Here is a 22,568-nt window from a genome sequence, read left to right on the forward strand (position 1 = left end):
CACCTAAGGTGAGGATACAGAGCTGAAAGGCAGCCAGCTGCAGTTCACAAGGTAAATTGCCAAGGAGAAAGACTGCATAGCAAGCAAGCTCCAGAGATCTACAGAATGTCTCCTTTGAGTCTTTAGTGTTTACTGATGAGCACTACATGTGAAGAAACGACCCAAAGTCAGAAAAAGTACTACCCAAAATTGGCAAGTGGACCAACTCAGGGTCTAAAATGAGGGTTGGAATATCTAGTACTCCCAATGCCTAGTGAATTTCTAACAGAGTTCTCAGAAGAGTTGTGCCTCAGTAGTGAAGCCAAATTAGCCCTATATCTCAATTTTCAAATATGGCACCCTATTTCTATTCCAATACAGTACTTAATTAAAATTCATTAAAATTAAAAATTTAGTTCCTTGGTCTCACCAGACAATATCATGTTCAACAGCTACTGTACCAGACAGTATAGGTTTATAAAAAATTTCCATAATTACAGTATGTTCTGCCCTAGATTAAAAGGTGCTCTGTTCCTTCCTACCTAATGAAGCGTAAAAGCTGGCCCTAGATGCAACGATCTGTTTTGAAGTAACAGAATACATCTCAGGACAAAATAAAAAATATCTATTAGAATACAAAAATATCCAGCACCAAAAAAGTAAAATTTCACAATGTCTGCATCCAATAAAATTTTCCAGGCAAAGAAGCAATATACAACCCAAAATAAGAAGAAAGAAAAAAAAGACAAATATGTTCAAGATGATAGAGGAAAGTGTGTATTATTTATGTAGGATAAGGAGATATAAGAAAGAACCAAATAAAAATTCTAAAAGATTAGACATCCAAAATTTTAAACAGAAGAAAAAAATACTGGGAAAAAGGAACAAAGCTTCAGTGAAAACAATTTCAAGAGGCCTAATAAATGTGGAATTGGAATCATCAAATGAGAGGAGACAGGGAGACAAAAGATATCTGAAAAAATAAATAATGGTCAAAAAGTTTTCCAATTTCATGAAGTCTATAAACCCACAGATTCAAGAAAGTCAACAAAGCCAAATCATAAGAAACATGAGGAAAACTGGAAGGCACATAGTACTCAAACTGTGTAAAACTAATGACATAAATCTGTGAAAGCCAAAATACTGACACATAATATTAAAAACAATATTGTCCAAAGCTATAGGAAGTGGGTGAAATTACCGATTAAATAATTTGGGATTACTCGTTTTTATATATGTTGATAAAATATATACACACATGTAAACATCATAAAATATATTGGCTAAAGATTATAAACACACTTTTAAAGGACCAAAAATATTGATAATTAGAGGTTAACATTCAGCATTTTCTTTTTGATGTTTGCTCAGGACAATTATTTTTGGATTTTTTACTAGGATATAGTATTTTTCCAAAGCAATCAGTTTATTTTATTTTTTTTAATTTTCAGGAAAAGAAGGAAACTCATCTGTAAAATATCCTAAAAAATGTAATATTATATTTTAAAACAACATTCTTTTATAGAAAGATAAACAAATGTTAAATTTCCAGTTATTTTGTAATATGTCTATCTTTTTCCATTATCAAGTTAAACATATAAACCTCAACAGCTGAATTTCAGTACTCTTACCCACTTCCTTACTATCTTCATTTAATTAATTAATTTCTCATTTTTGTCTTCATATAAAAGGATAATTTCTGGGCTATGTTAGAAAAAAGTTGTAAAACCAAATTTTCAGAAAAGTTAAGAGTAACAGATAAGGCAGACAATTTCAAATAAGAAAAAAGTTATTCATTTATTTAGTATTCTCCCATTTTATTGTGTAATTTTTAAAAAGGTAAGAAAATATTATAATTTTATGTACATGCTTGTGTTAGATGCAGTGACTAAAACTGGAAAAGAACCTTTTCTACCTTATTTTCTCATAGTGATCATATCCATTCACGTGGTTTAACCTAACAGCTCCAAAATCTCTTCAACCCAGTCTTTTATTCTAACCTTTAGGTTTGTATTACACCTAAAAAACAGACATCTCCAGCTTTTTTCTGAGATACTCCTAACATCCTTCAGTTATTGGTGTCACTTAAAATTTAGGCACTTCTTCTAATGTATACAGGTAGAAATGCACTCACATTAAAATGCAGTTAAATTTCCAGCTTGTTTTTTAACCTGGCAACATACATTAAGATCATAAATACTTTGAGGGGCAGAATATGTGCCTGGTTCACTTTCATTTCCCTAGGACAAATTACTGTGCTTACAAATACTTAGCAGATACTCAATGAATTCATTCACTGATTAGGATTTCTAGACAATAAACTCAAACCGACCACAGCTGATCTGCATTCTGCCATCAAAAACTCTAAGTTTTTAATACATTAATAACCTGTATGTTTTTTAAAGGCATCATCTGAGCACTTCTGTAACACGGGCAAGAAATCTAGCAAAAAGATCTCTCTGCTTTCTTCACTGACACTCTAAACAAAAAAGTCACACCAATCAACTCTACCTATTTTCATCTTTTGACCACTCATTTACCTCCCAGATTCAGTAAATGTTTATTACTTAGAATCTTGTCATTCAACCTAATACCCTGGAATTCATCTACTATAAAATAGCCAGATGGTAACTGTGAGAAAATTCCATTAATGGCTTCTAACAGCTTGTTGACATTTCCAACTATCCATTCTGTCATTAATACACATAAACACATTATACCAAATAATTACAGGTGCTGGAATGCACATTTTTCCTTTTTCATCGGCTACTTACTCATGCTTCAAAATGTGAAGTTATCTTGACCTTTTCTAGTCATTAAATGAGTGAATGAATGCAGTAAAATAAAGTTATAAAAGTAATAAAATTCCATATACATCTAATATAAGATTAAAGAAAAATTAATATTTAAATCTGACTTACCTGACACTCTGTCAAGAACTTCGGATAATGTTGTTGAGACTGGCAGATGAAGTGTACGGAACTTGTGGCCCGCTCCATACATTGGATGCTGGATGACATGACTAGTAGCATTAATTCTACCTTTGTAGAGCTGAAAATGAATTTTTAAAAAATCATGATGTCATTTTTTGAAATATGTATCATGAAAAATTTCAAAGGCATAAAAAGATGAAAAATTCAACAATGCGTATAAAATATAAAGGGCTTGTTTTAAAATTGGCACATTATCATGTGATTTCTTGGTCAACTTTTACATTAGCATTATTATACCTAATATATGTCACTTTTCCCCACATCGAATTTCACTATTCAAGGTAAGGTACAATTAGGTTATTCTAGGCAGAGAGGGTTATCTGGAAGAGATTATAATGTACAAAAGAGATCATAATGTAAAAAACTTGTTCTAGTTTTAGTTTGCTATATTCGAAATTAGAACATAGAGATAACTGCAAGCTCTGGTGTGAAATTATATCGTTACGCAAACACAGATAACTATGAAAGATTAATTTAACTGTTGAAAACTCACTGGACAGGGAGACTGAAGAAACATTGTCACTTTCTCATCCTCTAGCATCAACTGCAAAAATAATCTACGTATAAACCCTGAAATGTTCCCCGACGTTGGAAGGTTCCCTCTCTGAGGAGACGTCTGAAATAGCTCACAGAGAACCTGGCAAGGCAAGAGATTTCAAAGTTAAATGCAGTATTTATTTGCAGCTTTGTACTTTAAAGAATAAAGAGGAAAATTAAGAATTTGAATTAACTATATCTGAATACATCAGATCAGCAATTAAAGAATACTTATTTCATCTTGAAATATATGAACACAGAAGTAGATAAAAAGTTAAAAGTGCAACAAAAATGTCTATGGATAAGAGAAATTACTACTACAGAGTTTTTATAAATACCCAGCATAACCAACTTAATTTTAACTTTAGTCAGTATCAATGTGGTTAAAATACAATAAAAATTACGAAAGCAATGGAACACAAAGTATCATGCTACCTAAAAACACAAACTGAATTTTCAAATACCCATATGCATGGCCTTAGTTAATATTGGTAATTTAAGCATTTCTTTTTAACTAGGCACATTAAGCAGATTTAGTTTCCCAATAATTAATTAGTTTAGGCAGTAAAGTATCTGCTGTTCTTAAAAAGTTAAATCATTCGGTATTTTTTGAAAATTATGATAGCTATCCTTTTGATATTAATAAGTTTGACCTAAAATAGCACTATCAAGGAAGGAGGTAAAAATAAGTTGATATTTATTGATGTCTACCATGTCTCAGACAGATTCTATGCTAAGTACTTTGTATACAATACAATATTTAATCCTCTTAAAAAAATGTTTGAAGCAGGTATTACTAACCCTATTTTACATGTTAAACATCTTGCTAAAGCTAGAAACAACAGCTAGAAAGAAGAAGAATCTGGCAAAAAGTAGTTATTCTTGAAATAATTTCAACTTTCATGATTTGTAACCCTATAGACTTAATAAAATAAAATCTTCCTTCACATTTTTAATGTGATTTGTCAGGAGTCTCCTATCTAAAACCTACTCTAATGTCTGCTTCATTAGAATCAAACCAACACTTGTAGCAATCCAGTTACAAAAAAATGCAATGTCTCAAAGTATATGAGGCACTAAATGACCACCTTTGAGCGGTCAGTCCTGTTCCAGTAGCTCGAGTGTTTGTTATCTGGGTCTGTTCTTGTTATTTGGGAGAGTTTTCAAAGTATATGATCTATACCTAAAATCTCAGTGAATTTGCTCATTATTGCATCAAAAAGAATAACTGATTTATGTAACAACTGAGGGAGGATAAAGGACATATAAGTAAGTACTATATTTTAATTACGGTTTAAATTTAGATCCTTAAACACACCCAACTCCAAACTTTACCATCACCTGGCCTTAATACATGACACTTTCATAACTAATTTCACTAGTGCTATCTGACGTATTAAAATGAGACATCTAAAACATAAGCCAGTTTTTCTACTGTTACCTGTGCCATCAGCTTTTGATTATTAGGGTGGCATGAAATGCACTGCAGAAAGAATGCAACAGTTGCATTCTCAATCGCTGTCCTCTGTTGAGTAGTCAATCCTGTTGTAGTAGCTGAAGAAAGAGAAGCTGATCTTGAACTGGTCTGTTGTGCACCTAAATTATGTCCTCCAGAAGTAGACCCAGAGTGACACAATAAAAACAGGAGTGCTGTCCATAGTGGATTGACTTCAGACCCACCAAGCCAGTCTTTCATAATATGGCTATTGCCAACTTCTGTCAAAAACCTAAGAACAGGAGCAACCAGGTCTGCTGTGATAGGCATCTTATTACATTGCTGTGGAACATGATGCCGCCTGAGTTTGTCCTGGGAAGCATCTATTGACTGAGCGATGCTTTCTGAGTAAGAAATGTGACTAAAGCAGAAATTAGCCAGACTCCTCACAAGAAGAGAAGGCAAACCTGAGTCCAATAATTGTTTGATAGCTTCTGGAGATTGAGAAGCAGCAGCAAGGGTTGCCAGATGTGATTCAGTTAGTGCAAGAGGCGCTTGTGCATTTTTAGAATCATCTGTTAAAGATGAACTAAGGTCTTGCTTTTTGCTATCATCTGTCATGGACAGTCTGTGGTGACACTGCATTGGAGGAGGAGTAATTCCCATCCAGCCCATGAGCAAAGAAAAATAACTTGGGTGTATGTGACACATTGAGCAAAGTAGACTGTCAACAGCTTTCTTCAAAACCATATTGCAGGGAAGAGACATGGACCAATTAAAAAGTAACCTAGGGGAATAAAACATACCATGTTAACAAGCATATATATATTTTTAGAAAGACCTCACTATTCCAAATATTTCTATTAGAGATCAATCTATATTCTGATGAAAATTACAGTTTATTTGAAATAAATACCATTACATTATAACATGATTTCAAGAAGACTGCTTGTGATATACATTATTTAAGTATTTACGTAAACTGGAAGTTAGACTTTTAAAATGAGTACAGAAAACCAAGGGATCTATATTACAGTGCTTCTACTATTCTCTGTGTGACCTCAAAAAAGTCACATAAAGAAACAATGAAAAATTATACCAAGGAAATGTTTAGATCAAATTTGATATGACTGATGGCTTAAATTATGTTTGCAAATCAAAAACTATCAGTGAGTTTCACTAATTAGTGATGTGTTATGCCAACTGGTAGAGCCAAATATGAAAATAACAGAGTAGAAGGCAAAAGGCCAAAGCTTATGAGTAGTGGAGCTCTCCAGAAATAAATATAATGTTCTGCTACAAACTTCGCAGTTATCAGGAAGCAAGTTCAGCAAAGCCTTAGCTGAGTATGGTGAAGAAAATATAGGTAGTGGAAACTACTTATCAGAACAATCATAACAGGTTTTTAAAAAGTAATGAACGAAATGTAAAAACTGTCTGAAGTAGTCTTTCAAAATTTCTGTCTATACTTTTCCTCCACAGTTGCATATTGGACAAAGAATCTGATGGATAAATTTCCAAACAAGATAAACACTAAGAACTGCAGAAGCACACACATTAACAATTATATTTAACCCAATAAGCATATACAATAGTTTCATCCAGTGAAAACCAAAGTAATCTAGTACTGGGGGGGGGAGGTAAGATTTCACAAATCATACTTACTCAAAGAGGTCTCGATCCAGTAGTGCTGGTAAATCATACTCTACAAGCAGTTCATAACTATGCCACAGAATTGCTGCTACACAGTGCAAATGAGAAGGAGATGGCATCAGAAGACCATACTCTATTGCTGAAGAGTTAGGGCACATGTAGCTCATCCTGCCACTTCTCTTCATAGCAGCCACTCTTGCAGAATCACTGACCCATTTTAACAAGGCCTGAATTCTTAAAAGAAGAAAATGTATTCAAATAACCAATTATACCGCAACTGACATTTAATATAAACATCACACTGCATGCAAGCAATGTGTTTACTGAAAATAATATACTAATTGTTCTTGATAATTTCAATCTAAAATAAGAGTGAAAAAAACATATGAGCGAAAAAGGATATAGGAGTTCTATTTTTCCAATAACCTTACCAGTCTTAACCCATGAAAATGTTTGAGATAACACAACTATAATTCAACAAATAAACACTGATGAATTCTTACCTAATTTTTAACAAAATACATAAATATCTAGAATTATGGGATATACAGCTGAACCGACCCTTCTTCTAAATTTTCTCTCATAACAAATCCATACAACCGAGAGCAGTAATCTAGGGCTAATTTTTCATTGTGCAAAAGCTCACACAATACAGCATGTTTCAAACCTCTGACCTCCATCCACTAAATACAAGTAGCAGCCACCCACCTTCCTTAACTCTGACAACAGAGTATAGTCCCAACATATGTATTTTCACAAGTGCCACTCTACCCTCAATCCCCCGGAGCTGGGAATCACTGAGAGCAAAAGAATCTTTAAAGCAACAATGCTTTGGAGTTTGTATTAAAAAACAACAACAACAACAACAACAACAACAAAAAGGTATAAGAGTCATTGTCAAGTTCTTAAAACACTATATTTGTCTTTGTTTACTTTCAAATTTCTATTTTAAACCTCCAGATTCTTTGCTTCCAGGTAAGAGAATTGGGAATAGGAAGATATATAATACTACTTAATCCTCTCTCTACAGTGAAGGACAGAAGGATAAAAATAGTACTCTTTAAATTTCATGTAATAGGAAATAAAGACAAGTCAGAGAAAAAGAAGGAAGATGAGGCAGTTAAAGAAGAGTAGCATTTTCTCAGTCCACAGAAGCTAACAGTCTTGTCATTAACTTCAATTCTGAAACTCTGAAACATTTAAGTTTTATTAAATATAATTTTCTTCTTATGATAAAAACTATTAAAACTTGAATAATCATAAAAGATTTCAAGAAACCTGTTCTAGAAAAGTAATTAACACTAATTAAAAATGTTTTTTTAACTTTATTAACCATTACGATTCAACTTTGGCACAAATTCCTATTTACTTTGTCAAAAAATATTCCAATTTATTTTTAAGTATAATACGATTATAGTTTATATAAAGCAAAAGGCTTAATGAAAAAGAAGTCAGCCTATTTTGTATTTTGAAACTATCACGCTAAAACTAAATTTCTTTGTTAAACATCATTTAAATATTTCTAATCAAGAGAACATAAAAGCAACTAACCTAAAATAAGTGAAAGCTATTATATTATCAGTGATTAAATAATTTTTTCCCAGATGCCTTTACTGCCTGGTGCTCTATCCCATACCCCCAAGAGTGACCTATGTAAATCTTCCCTGTGAGTGACACTGCGCTGTCTCCTCAACCCTGAGGGCAAAAAGCCAAAGTTAATTAACTTTGTCTCTCTAGGATCTAGCACAGTGCCATGCATACAGCAGCTACTTAGTAAATACCTACAAAATGAATAAGTGCCTGCCAAAAATTAATCATTTGTCAATTTATGAAGCAAGAAATAAAATATCAAATGATTAAATTTAAATATAAATTAACCAAAATATTAAAGGGTAACATAAGTCAAGAAACAATCTCTAGCGCAAGGATTATTTATATTCACTCTATAAGTATGTTCTTCTGACACAGATGACAGACATAAAACTAGAGAATGTCAAAGCATCACTCAAATATTTATCATCAATAACATGTTTCAAAAATACTTGGAACTCTTATCAGTTTGAAAGCAGAAGACATTAAGAAAGAACTACATTAAACAAAAGAAAAAAAGAAATGGGACTACATCAAACTAAAATGTTTCCATCACATATAAAGATTTCATCACAACATGGTTCACATAAAAATATATTTAATGTTTTATTCTATTCCATTCCATTCCTCAGAAGCGATAATGATTAAGAATTATATTTAAGTTAAAATTTGCTTAAAACATGTCCAAATATATGAAAAGCATACAGGTATATATACAATATAATAAACAGTCTTAACTTTTATAAAATGATCTAAGGAGAAAGTATTACAAATAACATTCTCTACATGTTATTGCGTGAATATGTGAACTTAATTTAAAAATGAGATCATTATATACCTGTCTTTTGTTCCAGGATCCTGAGTTGTTCCAAGCTGGTAAAGAATATCTATCGTAGAGTCAGAAGAGAGTCCATTCAGTCTTCCAAAAAGTAAAGGGCTATTCAAATCTTGCACAAAGAATCAAAAGAAAAGGTTTGCTAAATAAGCAAATGGGATAGGAAGATTTGCTCAATTTAATTTTAAATTATTCATTAAAAGTAACTCTTCTGTACAAACCGGTTGTTACAAAATGGTCATGGGGATATAAAGTACCACATAAAATGGTCATGGGGATATAATGTACTGCATAGGAAACATTGTCTATAATTTTGTTATAGCTAGGTGGGTACTAGACTAAACATGGGGATCACTTCGTAAATTATATAAATGTCTAACCACCATGCTGCACACCTGAAACTAATATAAAATAATACTGAATGTAAACTGTAATTTAAAAAATTTCTTAAATAAAAATGGAAAATAAATACTTTCGTAAATTCCAACAACAAAAACAAATTCCCAAAATAAGGAAGCTGTATAGAAGTTAATTTCAGAAATAATTAATCACAAATATCACACTGTTCAACTACAAAAATCAAAATTAAAGTTAACTGTCACCTGTAGGATCACTGCCTGATGCTGCACAATTTCTCAGTAGAATGTCTATAAGCTTCAGGCCAATTCTAGTGGACTGCAGTCCTATCTTTACAAGCACGACCTCAATGTTGGGTGAATGCATTCCACAGTATGGGGACATCAATAAGGCAGCACAAGTCTGTAGCAGATTAGCAGTGGGTGCAGCTGCACTTGCCATCATTCCTTCCAGATCACTTATGTGAGTAAGGCAATGATGTAATAACCGTAACCATCCAATACTGAAATACACAACACAAAGTGGCTTATATGGTAAGTTTAAGTAGCTCAAATTATTTCAGTATAAAACAAAACTTCTTAAAGATGAGCATGCTGTTTCATTAACATGCATCAATCTATGTAAAAAATTAAAAGTTTTAGAATAGTGTAATGTTGATAAAGACTTAAACAGCAAGTTTCCTCTCTGACATAACAAATAAAAGTACTTACGTGTTAATAGCATTCGGGAACAATGACTTGCTTTTTTGAAAAATTAGTCAGGAAATGATTTTATATATATATACACATATTTATATTTATAAATACTAACCGCATAGGATTACAGACTTGCAAAAATGCAAAGTCTTAGCAGCTTAAGAATTAAAAAAACAATATCCTAAACTTTTTTAATCAGGCAAAACTTTTAATAAAAGTCATCTATAAAATTTTCAGCCACCAAAATCTACAAGAATGTAAATTTAAGAATATTTAAAATCTACAAGAATATAAATTTAAGAATATAGGTCCATATTTGTTTGGTTTGTAAGGTTTGACTCTAACCCTTCTGCTGACTGGCACTTAGGAATTGCCATATAAGTATAGCTGCCTGGTTTATATGGTCAGTTCGTATGGTTCAGATGTATTCTTACATTAGACTCCAATCCAAATAACTGAAACCCGTATCTACTTATACCACACTGTAGATCATTTCAAGGATTAAACACTCATAAATCTCAATTTTAAATAGCCTCAGGGTTCTGCTTCTACAGAATTGTCTTTAATATACTTAAATTATGCTATTATATAGATACTAATGGAACAAAAAACAACTTAAACCGTAAAAAAGAAACCACAAAATAATTTTACGAATGAGAAATAAACATACCTTGTTTTAGATACCTGATCTTCAGATGGAAGAAAGGGATTATTAACTGTTGCTGAAGAAGTGGTACCAAAAGCAGTGAGGCCCAGTAACTTAATCTGTGAAAGGCCTAATGTGCTGGCATCTCGTGGACGATGGAGTCTAAGGCAGACAGCAGAGGCCACTTCAGCTTTTACGAGCTGAATTTTTATGTAGGTGAGACCACTTGTGACAACAGGAGTGGACAAAGGCAGCATATTTACTCCATCTGCACTTACTTCAACAGACACTGAGGATGGGCAGGCTGTAAGAAGAGAAAAATCAAACAATTACTAAAGAAAAAGTAAACTAGACTTCATAAGTTAGTGGAAATCCCAGTAAAGTGGACATCCCAGATGAGTTTCTGCTCCTCTTATAGTATAACCTTTCTAAAAATTCTTTTGAATTCTTCACCTTGAAAAGTTATAACAATACTCAGTGAAAAAGCATCAAATAAATGATACTCAAAATATTAGAAATAAAATCAAATACTTAAAATATTACAAAGTATTATAATTAAAAAATTCTTTACAGATGTAATTATCTTACAGTGGGGGTGGGAGGCATACACAAATAAATCTATGCTAACTTCACATAATAGGGCTAGAACAGAGGACCAGGCTGGAAAAACTAAGATTGCTATTCACAGGTGTATAAACTAACTCATTTAGACTTAATGCTATAGTTTAATAAATTTGGGGAAGAAAAAAGGCAAAATAGTATTAACTGGAATGTATCTGTTTGGATTTCATTAAACATCCTATTTATTTGAGGAGAACAGCCATGACCTTTCATTTCATGGGAAATGATTTGGCGGTAATAGTGAATACTATGCTAAAATCATCAAAATTAAGAAATCTGGAAATCATGTTTAAGTATAAAGCTGTTTGCTGTACTTTTTCATTGTTAAATGTTCCTACATCATAGTTTATTATTATGATATGTCTTTACAAAAAATATTACTCACTTGCAAGAGATGCAAGGTGAGGCTGGATATGTATCTCTTTAAGAAGTACTGCTGCAGGAAGGTGAATGGTAAGGTCACACCAAGCCTCCTCTGGCAGAAAGATGTAGGACCAAGCGGCAGAGCGAGCTCTTCTATGGGGTGGTGTGGCTTGCAAAAGCACCTCAGCTGGTTGGGCAGTAGGACTGCTAGATGTGATTGTACCTACAGAAGATATTTTGAATAAAATAAAACCAAAGAATCCCAATAAAGCATCAAGAACTAATCAAATCATAATTACACTAGAAATATCCGTTAAAAATGTGAAGATTTGATACTATGAATGTACTTGGTACAATTAGCATGATTTGCCACAATATTCACAACACATCAGTTCATCCAGTAAACTGGCAAAGTGACAAGTTCATTTTTAACTGCTGCCTAATTTATTTATACTCGCATGTCAAATGAAAATATCGTAACAAATACAGCATAATTCCCAAATGACTTAAGTAAAAAGCAATGTCCAATACAGTCTTCACTCTGAAAGTAATCACTTTTATTCTAAGTTGTCAATGCTCATGAGTTAGAAATATGAAAAAAAAGAGAAAGAAAAAAGAAAAAACTATGTAAACTGGAAAAAGGATTAACTATCTAATCCTGAAGCTTCTTAAAGAGAAAACACTCCTCAAAATAAGGAACAAGTTCTCTAAAACTAACATTTACAATGAAAACTGACATAATTTGCTATTTAGTTTCTTAAATGGTACTTTAAACTCAAAAAGAAATTTTACTGCTAAAGAACTACTAATCAGCATGTTTCAAAACCACTACTTTTAAATCAACTGTTTTTAATTAAAATGGTGATATTATAACATGATCAACTTACTTCGACAACTATTTTCGCTTCATTAAAACATAAATTACATAAATAATAAACCACATAAATTTATAACAGTAAGGTTTAAAATCTCTTCTTACCCAGGGGTGCGAAGTTATGGATCCCTTCTGCATTGTCAGGCTCAGAAGCTAGTATTCTTGTTTTCAAAGTGCTGTCAACAGCTTTATTTGGACCACAGTCAAGAAATTTCATGATAGTTGATACCATACTTCTTGCAGTGTTTACAATAGCCCTTGTACTAGTAACCATATTGTTGCAAATGAGCTGAACACCACCTAAATTTACAAATAGTAAATGAAAATTATCTTAAGACAGATGGTTTGACATCAAATCAACTTTCACTGAAGACTACAAAAATAAGAACATTAAGTATATCAAGTGATTATAGTTAAATGATAATTTTTGGTTTTTTATCTTACCCATATCATGGAATGCTTTCAAGGCATCACTAGTATCCAATACTCTCAAAATAAACCACAACAATGGTTCAGATAACTGGCAAGTAGCAAGAGACCCCTAAAAACAATACATGTATAATATTAAAATAGTGATTATTAATTTCCTATGAATTAGGACAACCAAACTTCATATAGAATATTCTTTTATAATTATAAAATGACAGCCTTAATCTAAGTCACTAAACCCCAAAAATCTGCCAAAATGTCTTACCTGAATCAAAAAGGAAGTAAAGTCTCCTCTCTGAATTCTGAGCTAATTTTTTACGCATCTGTTTTTACCTATCATTTCTACCTTAAATTAATGTGCATTGATTTTGTTTTCCACTGAACACTAATTTCATTTAAAAATTAATCTTCCTCAAACATCTTTGTGTCTTCCAGTGGAGAAATATATAAACATGTAATAAATATTTTTTTAAATAATTACATTCACATATAAAACATTTCTTAAAAATCTATTTCAAAGCTGCATTTGAAAAATGGTAAATGGACTAGAAGTTAAAATAAGCACGCTGGGTGTACAGCCATGCCACAATGAACGTGCCCGATCTCGTCGGACCTCGGAAGCTAAGCAGGGTCAGGCCTAGTTAGCACTTAGATGCGAGACCACCCTGGAAAACCAGGAGCTGTAGGAGGTTTTTTTGTTCTGTTTTAAATAAAAAAATAAAATAAGCACACTTGTTCCTAAAATTTCATTTCTTAAAAGGGAAATATAAAAAGCAGCAATATTCTAAACAATCTTTCTTTTAAAATTACCCTAATCCCTTTTAATTGAAAGGAAACTAAATAGGCAACATAAGCTTGAAAAAAATATTCGTTAAATTTTCCTATATAACATCTATATACAACATTTTGGTATTCAGCTATGCTATTTTTGGGGAAAAGGAAAGAGCTAAGCAGGACAATGGAAAAAAATCTAAAATTTAAGAATATGTTAAATGTTTTATTCTTATAAAACTGTGGTCCTCTTTGACAATAGCACTTACAAGAAACTTTACTCTCCATCTTCTATTAATAATCGATAATCCTAATCTGCTGATGTTGTTCATTTTCTAGTATATAACATGAAAACTCTGCCTCTGTCTTATAAATAATTCTCTACTCTCATTACTAAAAACAAATTACTGCAACTATTGCTAGAATGAACTTACTTGTCTGCCCATATATCCACAGGCCATGTAGGTTAAAATTGGCTGCAGCATCATGTGGACTGTAGAAGCTTTTTTACTAAGGGTTGTCAGTATGGTAAATAATCCATCCCCAACTGATATGGCATCTAACCCACCATGAAAGTTTTCATGTTTGGTGAGATGTAATCCACTTGCCCCTAGTTTAAATAAAAAGATTACACATTTTTTAAAAAAGTATATTTTTACTAACCAATAATAATTAAAACAGGCTTAATGGCCATTTTTTCCAAAACCACTGAAGGACGGGTAAATTAATAGCTATCTGTGTATGTGTGTGTGTATACACACATATGTATATACCTAGAAATCAAAAAAATATCTACCATAACATTCAATAGAGCATGTATTTTTGGTTATCTGACTTATACATGAGATATCTCTATTGTTAGTAACAATAAAAAGTTTTGTTATATGACTGAGGAACATAATCCTAAATATTAGCCAAATGTCAAGAAGGAAACAAAAATATTTGATATTGTCATATGACTATACTTATAAACATGTAATAAAAAAAAATGACTATTTCCCTTACGCAAAGAAATACTAACAAGCAAAATACATCAAGGTTTTGTCACAATTTACAATAGTTCAATTACTTAAAAAAATTAACACTATATATTAGCTTTTAAAAAGAAAAGTTAATTAACAATACATAAATTTTACATTGATATATGTGTCATAGAAACTGCCATGCCTTAAATAAAATTTTATATTTTACTTTTTAAGAAAATGTGAATAAATCTTACTGGTTCCCTAAAACAAAATTTGATATGAAATTCTTCATCTTTAAAACATTAGAGAGAAAAAGGGGAGGAGGGAGACAGATGGGGTAAAAGGGTTAATATGTGGTGACGTTAAAGAATTAAAAAAAAATAAGAAACGTTAGAGATAAGTGGCTATAAATTATAGTACCTGTTTTATGGTACTGATATTTTTTCTTAATTTAATTGACATTATTTTGTTAGTATTTTCCAATTAAAAAAAATTTACTTTAAATTTTTCAATATTTTAATTTCATTATTGAGTGAAGCCACTCTATAATTTTTCACTGATAAAAAATCATACATGCTAAGTTAACGATAAAGTACCTCTACTCTATAAAGTCAAAAGAAAATGAATTCATATACTGCAAAAGAAAAGAGATATAGTACCAGAAACAAGTTATAAAATTAATATTCTCAATACGTACCAATTATCATCGCCATGGCACTACTATTACACAGGCCCAGAGCAGACAAAATCTGGCTCATAATCTGTTGGTTGGCTAACACTAAATCAGCGACATATGCAGGTGATCCTTGAATACTACTACTGCTTCCATTACCATCTTTGCCTCCTGAGACTTTTTCTTCATCTGAAACACTGTCTGTCGTATTGGTGGTCACAGACACTCTTGCACTGTATTCCCTATTGCCCGAAAGAGGCAGCTGTACTAAAATGTTAACCAGTTTTAACAAATCAAACATAAGTTGATCTCTTGTCATTTCTCCACAAACTGCTTTTGCATCACCCGGACGAATAAGGTTGGCAAAGAGTCCCCCAAAGCATGCTCGAGCACCCACTGAGCTATCTGATCCACTTCGAGACATCACTTTGTCAGAGCAAGTGATATAGTGGTGCACTAAAAAGGTGACAGACTCTATCACAGCAGAAATAGTACTAACTGAAACGACTTCAAAGTTCTGCTCCAGAGTAAATTCTAAGAGCTTTACTTGGGCATCAAGAGGTCCTTGGCCTGTCTGGAAGGCACCCCTGCAGAAAAAGAAAAAGAATGAAAAATTAACCCATTTAGAAATATTCTGAAAGAAGTTAATTACAAATTACAAAAAAAGTCAAATAATTAATGCTTAGTATTCAATATTTCATTTGTAGCAAATGGGTTTCATCTCTTCCTAAGTCCTTCTTGTTCTTGCCTACTTTATACAAAATCAAAAATGACCCTTCCAAATAGAAAACTAAATGACAAGTAAATCAAAGGAGTGATTCTGAAGCTACAGACGAAAATATTTAAATATCACAAGGCATTCCTCGTAATGAAATGAGCTCTGTAATATCCGCGAATGTTGCTATTTTTAACATTCCCTACTGATTTCGGTTTTTGAAAATTAAGTCAATCATATGACTCTTATGCATCAAATTTAAATGGCCTCAACTTCTGCTTATGCCTAAGATATAGAAAGCTGGGAAGATCATCACCCCCAATCTAACAAAAAGAAAAAGCCAAATTAACTATAAAATCATAATTTTTCTTGAACCCATCAGATTGCTGAGGTCAAAGAGTACCAAAAAGCCTGAAATACATGAAAACACAGGCTCTTCCATGGATATAGAATATAAGCATTGGCTTTCCTGCGGCAGAATTTAGTAAAAAGAGATGCTAGCAATATACAAATGTGTAAGAAGAATTCCGCTAAAATATTTAACAAACTGCTAAACACAGGAAACACAGGGTACACAAGAGCGAAAACACAGAAAACTTGAAGTTCACACCCATTCTCAAGCACCCTCCCTCACCCCCAACACTTTGCCCTATGCAACACTATGCATCAATTCTACGTGGCTGTTTCTGAGTCATATACTTTATAATAAACCAGTAATCATAAATAAAGTGTTTTTCCTGAGTTCTGTGAGTCATCTCAATGGATTATCAAACATGAGGAGGGGCTTGTGAGAACCCCTTAATTTGTAGCCAAATCAGATATAAGTGTGAGTAACCTGGGGACCTGGGCCTTTGCAATTAAACCTGTGAATCTGATGCTAACTTTGGGTAGTGTCAGAATAGGACTGAATTGTAGGACACCAACTGATGTCAGATAAGAGAAATGGTACTGAAGAGACACCATGTATTTGGTGTCCGAGAAAAAAAACCCTCAAATACCATGAGCTGTTTCCTGCCACTGCAGAGAAGAAAATGCTCTCCTGCTGAGACCAAAAGCTGATGATTGAGCAAGAACATTAGAAACAAGTCCCCTGTACCTTACCTAACCCCTATTGAAGCAGAGGTAACTAGATCAATTTGAAGCTGATCTAACGCTAAAAATAACCATAGCAACAACAAAACCCAAACCCAGCTCAATTTCCAAAAAGAGTAACTTAAAACCTCACACTAATAACCCTAGAAGAGGCTTATCCCTTTCCAGGCAAAAATAATATTTACTTTAGTGTCTAAAAGATATGTGTTTATCTAAAGCGAAAAATTGTAGGAATGTATTATATGTTTACAGCACATGTAAAAGTAAACATGACAACTATGTCACAAAATGGAAGAAATTGGAAATAATTTTTGTACAATTCTGTCATATATTAAAAATATTGGAAATACACTGTAAAGTTCTGACATTGTATGTGAGTTAAGGTATTTGAAGGGAGACTGTGATGAAATAAAGATGTATATTGTAAAGCTAGGGCAAACACTATAGTCAAAACTTTTTAGTTATAAATAATAAGCCAATTTTGGAAACAAAGTGACATCCTCAAAAAAACCACATAATCCAAAAGTAGGCCGAAAAATATGTTTTAAAAGGGAACAAAGAATAGATTAAATAAACAGAAAATTGGCAAAGTGATTGATTTTTGTGCACTATATTAATATTATTCAATGTAAAGTGTTCTAAACAGATCAATTAGGAGACAGATACTATCAAATACTTATATGAGAAAAGATGAATAAAATTACTGCTAATAATATTTCTACTTGTGAAAGACTGAATGTTTTCCCAGTGAGAGTGAGAAAATACAAGAACAAATTTTACCATTTCAGCTGAACATCACATTGGAGGTGCTAACCAGGACAACTGGGAAAAAGGGAGACATACACAATGGAAAGGAAGAAATAAGACTATTTTCACTGATCACATAACTGCATAAAAAGAAAAATCTCAAAGAGGCTAAAATTCTTCACAAATTGATGCTCAGACTGACAATCAAAATCCAGCAGGTTTTTTTTTTGCAGGGGGGCAGAGCGGGGGGCGGGTAAGGGGAATCAATAAGCTGATTTTAAAATTTATATGGAAAAGCAAAGGAGCTAAGGATAGCCAAAACAACTCTGAAAAAAGAACAAAGTTGGAAAATCCACAAAACCAGATGTCAAGAAAAATATAAAAGTACTAAAGCAATTTGGTATTGTAAAATGGACACAAACATCGATTGTAAAGAAGAGAGTCCAAAAATAAAGAACAAATATGGTCGACTGATTTTTGAAAAGGGTACAAAGAGAATTCAATTAAAAAAGAAGTCTTTTTCGCAAACAGTATAGGAACAACTGGCTACCCACGGGGAAAACGAACAAACACACACAAACTTTGACCCAAATGCAAAATTTAACTCAACATAAACCTAGATATAAAACCTAAAACCATAATATTTCTAGAAGAAAACACAGGGGACCATCTGTACTACACTGGGTTATGCAAGCATGTTTTATGACACAAAAATAATAATAAGGAAAAAGTTGACAAGACAATCTAAATTAAAAACTGCTTTTTGATACTGTTAAGAAAAAGAAAACATGATCCACAGAGCGATAGTAAATATGTGCAAAATACTCAACAGATAGTTTAAAACTGAATGCCCTCTTCATATTAAAACTGGGTATTTATTTACAATCTCTATTATTAATTTAACTAAAGAGCTGCTGGTTAATTAATTAGGATTCTACAAACTTTCTTAAAAACATACAAAAGAAACAAAACTAAAAGCCTTCTTGGGGCAGAATCTTATTGACACAATTAAAGAAATTTATTGGGTGTGTGTAGAGTGGAAGGGAGTGGAAGAATAGCTGAAAAAAAATACCTAATTATTTTTTAAGGAATGTAAACCTATAAATACATCCACTTAAAAAAAATAGTATGTAACTAAATTAAAAAGACTAACATTTCTATAAGAAATATTAGTCAATGTATTGAATTTTAATATGAAAACTTTTCCTGTTATACAACTCTACATGGATAGAACTAAACTAAAGCCTATGTCTAATGACTATGTTTAGAGGTCTGAGATAGAGTGTTTTTAAAGACCCTAGTTGAAATAAAAGTAAAATAAATAGTGACTGATTTTTGCTTGTCAGCTAATTTTATATATATCATCCAAAATCTCACAAAATCCTCACGTTAGTTTTCCAAATACATGAATGCAAATTATAATGCATGTCCTTGGTTTTGTGAATCTACACCTTCTTACTCCTGTTCTCCACTATGTATATACTACAAAAGAGCTCAACTACAAACACATTAGTGTATTAAGAAGGAATAAAGGGGGAAGAAAACACAAATGAGGACAGTAGCTAAGAGAAAAAATTTTCTGTAGCTATGAAAGCATATCTCCATATAAATTCTGCACATTAATTTTTGTACTAGGTATGGGTAATTTTCAGTTTTATAAAAAAAAAACTTATGAATAAATCATTTGTTTAAGTAAAATTTTATTAATTACACCTTTTAAAAAATTTCTAATACTTTAAAATTTTTAAAGAAAAGAATCATGTGATTGTAAATAATTTTAATGATTTCCTAATATAAATATTTTCTTAAATTTTAAATTCATTGGCATTTCCAGAATGAAATTAAATAATAAAGATAGTAAACAGCACCTTTAACTTATTCCTGATTTAATGGGAATTCTCAAAATATTCAAACATGCCAGTTTGGTTTGTTCATCATCTAGTATTTTTGTAACTTTAAATAAGATGATACTGTTTACATTGCATTAAAAGTTTTTATCAGAAAGAAATGCTGGATTTTATGAAATGTCTTAAAGTATGATAAAAATGATTCTCTAATACAATATGTATTATATGATACTATTCTTGCATTTTAAGAACCAACTCATCATGGTCAAAATTTATTCTTTTAACATAGTGCCACAGATTTTGTTAATAAATTTATTTAGGGTTTCTACATGAGATTAGTATATAATTTTCTTTTTTAAGCTATCTTTTCCAGGTTCTCTTACCACATATTGGTTTCAAACGAAAACGATGGTAGCTTTAATTCTCAATCTGCATTCTAGAACACTTTAAACAGCTTCAAGTAAATTTTACTAGAAGGTTATAATAAGTAATCTATGAAAACATTAAAAGCAAACAAATATTTATATTCTTTTCATAATAGAGATATAGTTCAGGATCTGGTAGAGCCATAATGAAATAAAATGAAACAAATCTGAAAACACAGTAATAAAACCTTCCCCTTTAATCCTAATATCCTCCTGTTTATCTGTTCCCAAATATACCTCAAACTATGGTAAGGGAAAGTTTATTTGGAGGATTACATATTACTTATACATCAAGAATATATGTGAATTTACCTTTCTGTTGAAAGTATATGAATTAGCTTGAGCAAAAATTCACTGAATATCTGAGGACATGTTGAAGAAAGATGCACTTGTAATCGGGTAAGAAATTCTTGCATAGCTTGTGTAGCAGTTGGACCAACCTAAAGAGAAATGAAATTTCACTGAAAGCTGCTTACTGATACTATTTACAGAATTTTTAATTTAAAAAGTATCAAGTGTTAAATCAAATGCTATGTTGTTGTAAATTTTCGTATGAAGAACAAAAATATTAACAGTGATAGGAGGAAACCAATTAATTTTTTAAGTCTTGATATTTAAACTGAAAATTATAAATCTATTAATAATCTTTTCCATTATAAATAACTTATATTAGGTTTATTTAATTCAATATAAAAAGATTCACTTGAATTACAAAAAATATATTTATAATACTTTCAAAAGTACGAAGAACTTACACACTGATTTTCACAAACCACTCGATTAATTATCCCATTTCAAAACAAAAAAACTCAGACTCAGAAGTTAAATAATCCAAAAAGTCATGCTTCTAATGACTTCTAATGACCAGCACAGCAAATGCTGAATTGGATGAAAAAAAAACCACAAAACTACAAACAAACTAAAAACCCTAAAGCTAAAAACAAACGTACCAATTCATAAAAAACTGCTTTCCCAGACTATCTATCTCATCAATAAAAGAAATGACAGTGAAAATCACATTAAATAACTTGAAGATTTAGAATGTTTTGTTAACACCTCTACATATTATTTTATTCCATACTGATTTGGTATGATCATAAAACACTGGAAGAATTTTGGAAAAATAAAATAAAATTTAATTCTCCGTAATATTTTAAAGTTAGATAAACTTAATCGTTAATACAGAGCATAACAATCGTAACATTTGTAACCAAACTTCCTATATAAAAGCAAGATATCCAAGAAAAGCTTTATTTTCAATACCTTACTCTGCCTTTTTTTAAAAAAACAAAAAAAAAAAAAAAGGAGGAAAAACACTGTTTTATATAGTGGCACGTTCCCTGACACCTAGGTCTAATACTAACTAGTTGTATAACTGAGGTTAAGGCAGACAATGCCTGTTTCCTCATACGTGAAATAATGGAAGCTGGAATCAGTGATGCCAGGAATCTTCACATTTCAAATTCATGCAATCCTTATACATAATAATCACTTGATAACCTACCTGCCCTTACGCAAACTCTGGTCCAATCTAACTACAAGTAGTTCCTTCTTTCTCACTTTTTTTCCTTATCTCATTTATTGTGATCTAAAAAGTTAAAGTATATTCAGCATGATAATATTGACTAAATAAATGTATCCACCAGAATTTAAGCTGCAAGAAGGCAGACCTGGTTTTATATCAGACTTATAACCCTAGCACCTAGAATAGTATATAGATCTAACACATAGCTAAAAATTAAGAGATAACCTTGTAAAATAATTGTTAATAACTTCCATCAAAAAGATGCTATGAACACCAAATGTATTTTCATATGAAATTAAATACAATAAAGTGGAAGTATTTGAAAAAGTGGTATGATATAACAAGAAGTTAAAATGATATAAAGGAAAGTTGCAGTAAGACTAAATGTTTATAAACTCTGATATGTCTTATTTTTTCATTAAATAAAATATTCAATATTACAAAATGATTAAGTTACATGAATTGTCAATCCTGATAGTAGAGGTCATTAAACATAATACAATATCTTTAAAACTTTAATTCTCTAATTTCTTAAAAGCTTCCCTAACTTTCAAGTAAGTATCTATTTAGAATATCTTGTATGATACAAAATCAATGCCAAAAATCCAAGAGAAAACTTAGTATCTGCTTTAATTCTGTTTCAGCTATTATTATAATAAAAAATTCAAAACATTTTATTACATTATACATAAAATGTTATCATTTAATATTGTCGGAATAACAACTTTATATATTTAGGTGCATTAAAGTTTCTCTTTACAAACATGCTTACTGTACAGTCTTGGCCTATTACTGGTTTTA

General features: G+C 31.6%; 1 protein-coding gene across 11 annotated transcripts in view; it reads right to left on the bottom strand.

Moving 5' to 3' along the window:
* The window catches only part of BIRC6 (baculoviral IAP repeat containing 6), a 190,170-nt gene that overhangs the window by 62,650 nt on the left and 104,952 nt on the right, over positions 1–22,568 (bottom strand). For all 11 annotated transcript variants that reach the window (XR_005658299.1, XM_039887450.1, XM_039887449.1 and 8 more), the window contains 13 exons: positions 20,555–20,682; positions 15,441–16,003; positions 14,213–14,388; positions 13,023–13,119; positions 12,684–12,878; positions 11,727–11,927; positions 10,745–11,024; positions 9,625–9,881; positions 9,026–9,134; positions 6,610–6,831; positions 4,951–5,731; positions 3,466–3,609; positions 2,901–3,030 (listed from right to left, as the gene is read on the bottom strand). Coding sequence is in view for 10 of the 11 variants with exons in the window: in XM_039887450.1 (XP_039743384.1) it covers positions 2,901–3,030; positions 3,466–3,609; positions 4,951–5,731; positions 6,610–6,831; positions 9,026–9,134; positions 9,625–9,881; positions 10,745–11,024; positions 11,727–11,927; positions 12,684–12,878; positions 13,023–13,119; positions 14,213–14,388; positions 15,441–16,003; positions 20,555–20,682 (3,283 nt within the window). In the remaining variant the exon portion in view is untranslated. The remainder of the gene's footprint in view (positions 1–2,900; positions 3,031–3,465; positions 3,610–4,950; positions 5,732–6,609; positions 6,832–9,025; positions 9,135–9,624; positions 9,882–10,744; positions 11,025–11,726; positions 11,928–12,683; positions 12,879–13,022; positions 13,120–14,212; positions 14,389–15,440; positions 16,004–20,554; positions 20,683–22,568) is intronic.

The sequence above is a fragment of the Pteropus medius genome, unplaced genomic scaffold, assembly GCF_902729225.1.
Source record: "Pteropus medius unplaced genomic scaffold, Ma_sr-lr_union100, whole genome shotgun sequence".
In the NCBI taxonomy this organism is placed as follows: domain Eukaryota; kingdom Metazoa; phylum Chordata; class Mammalia; order Chiroptera; family Pteropodidae; genus Pteropus; species Pteropus medius.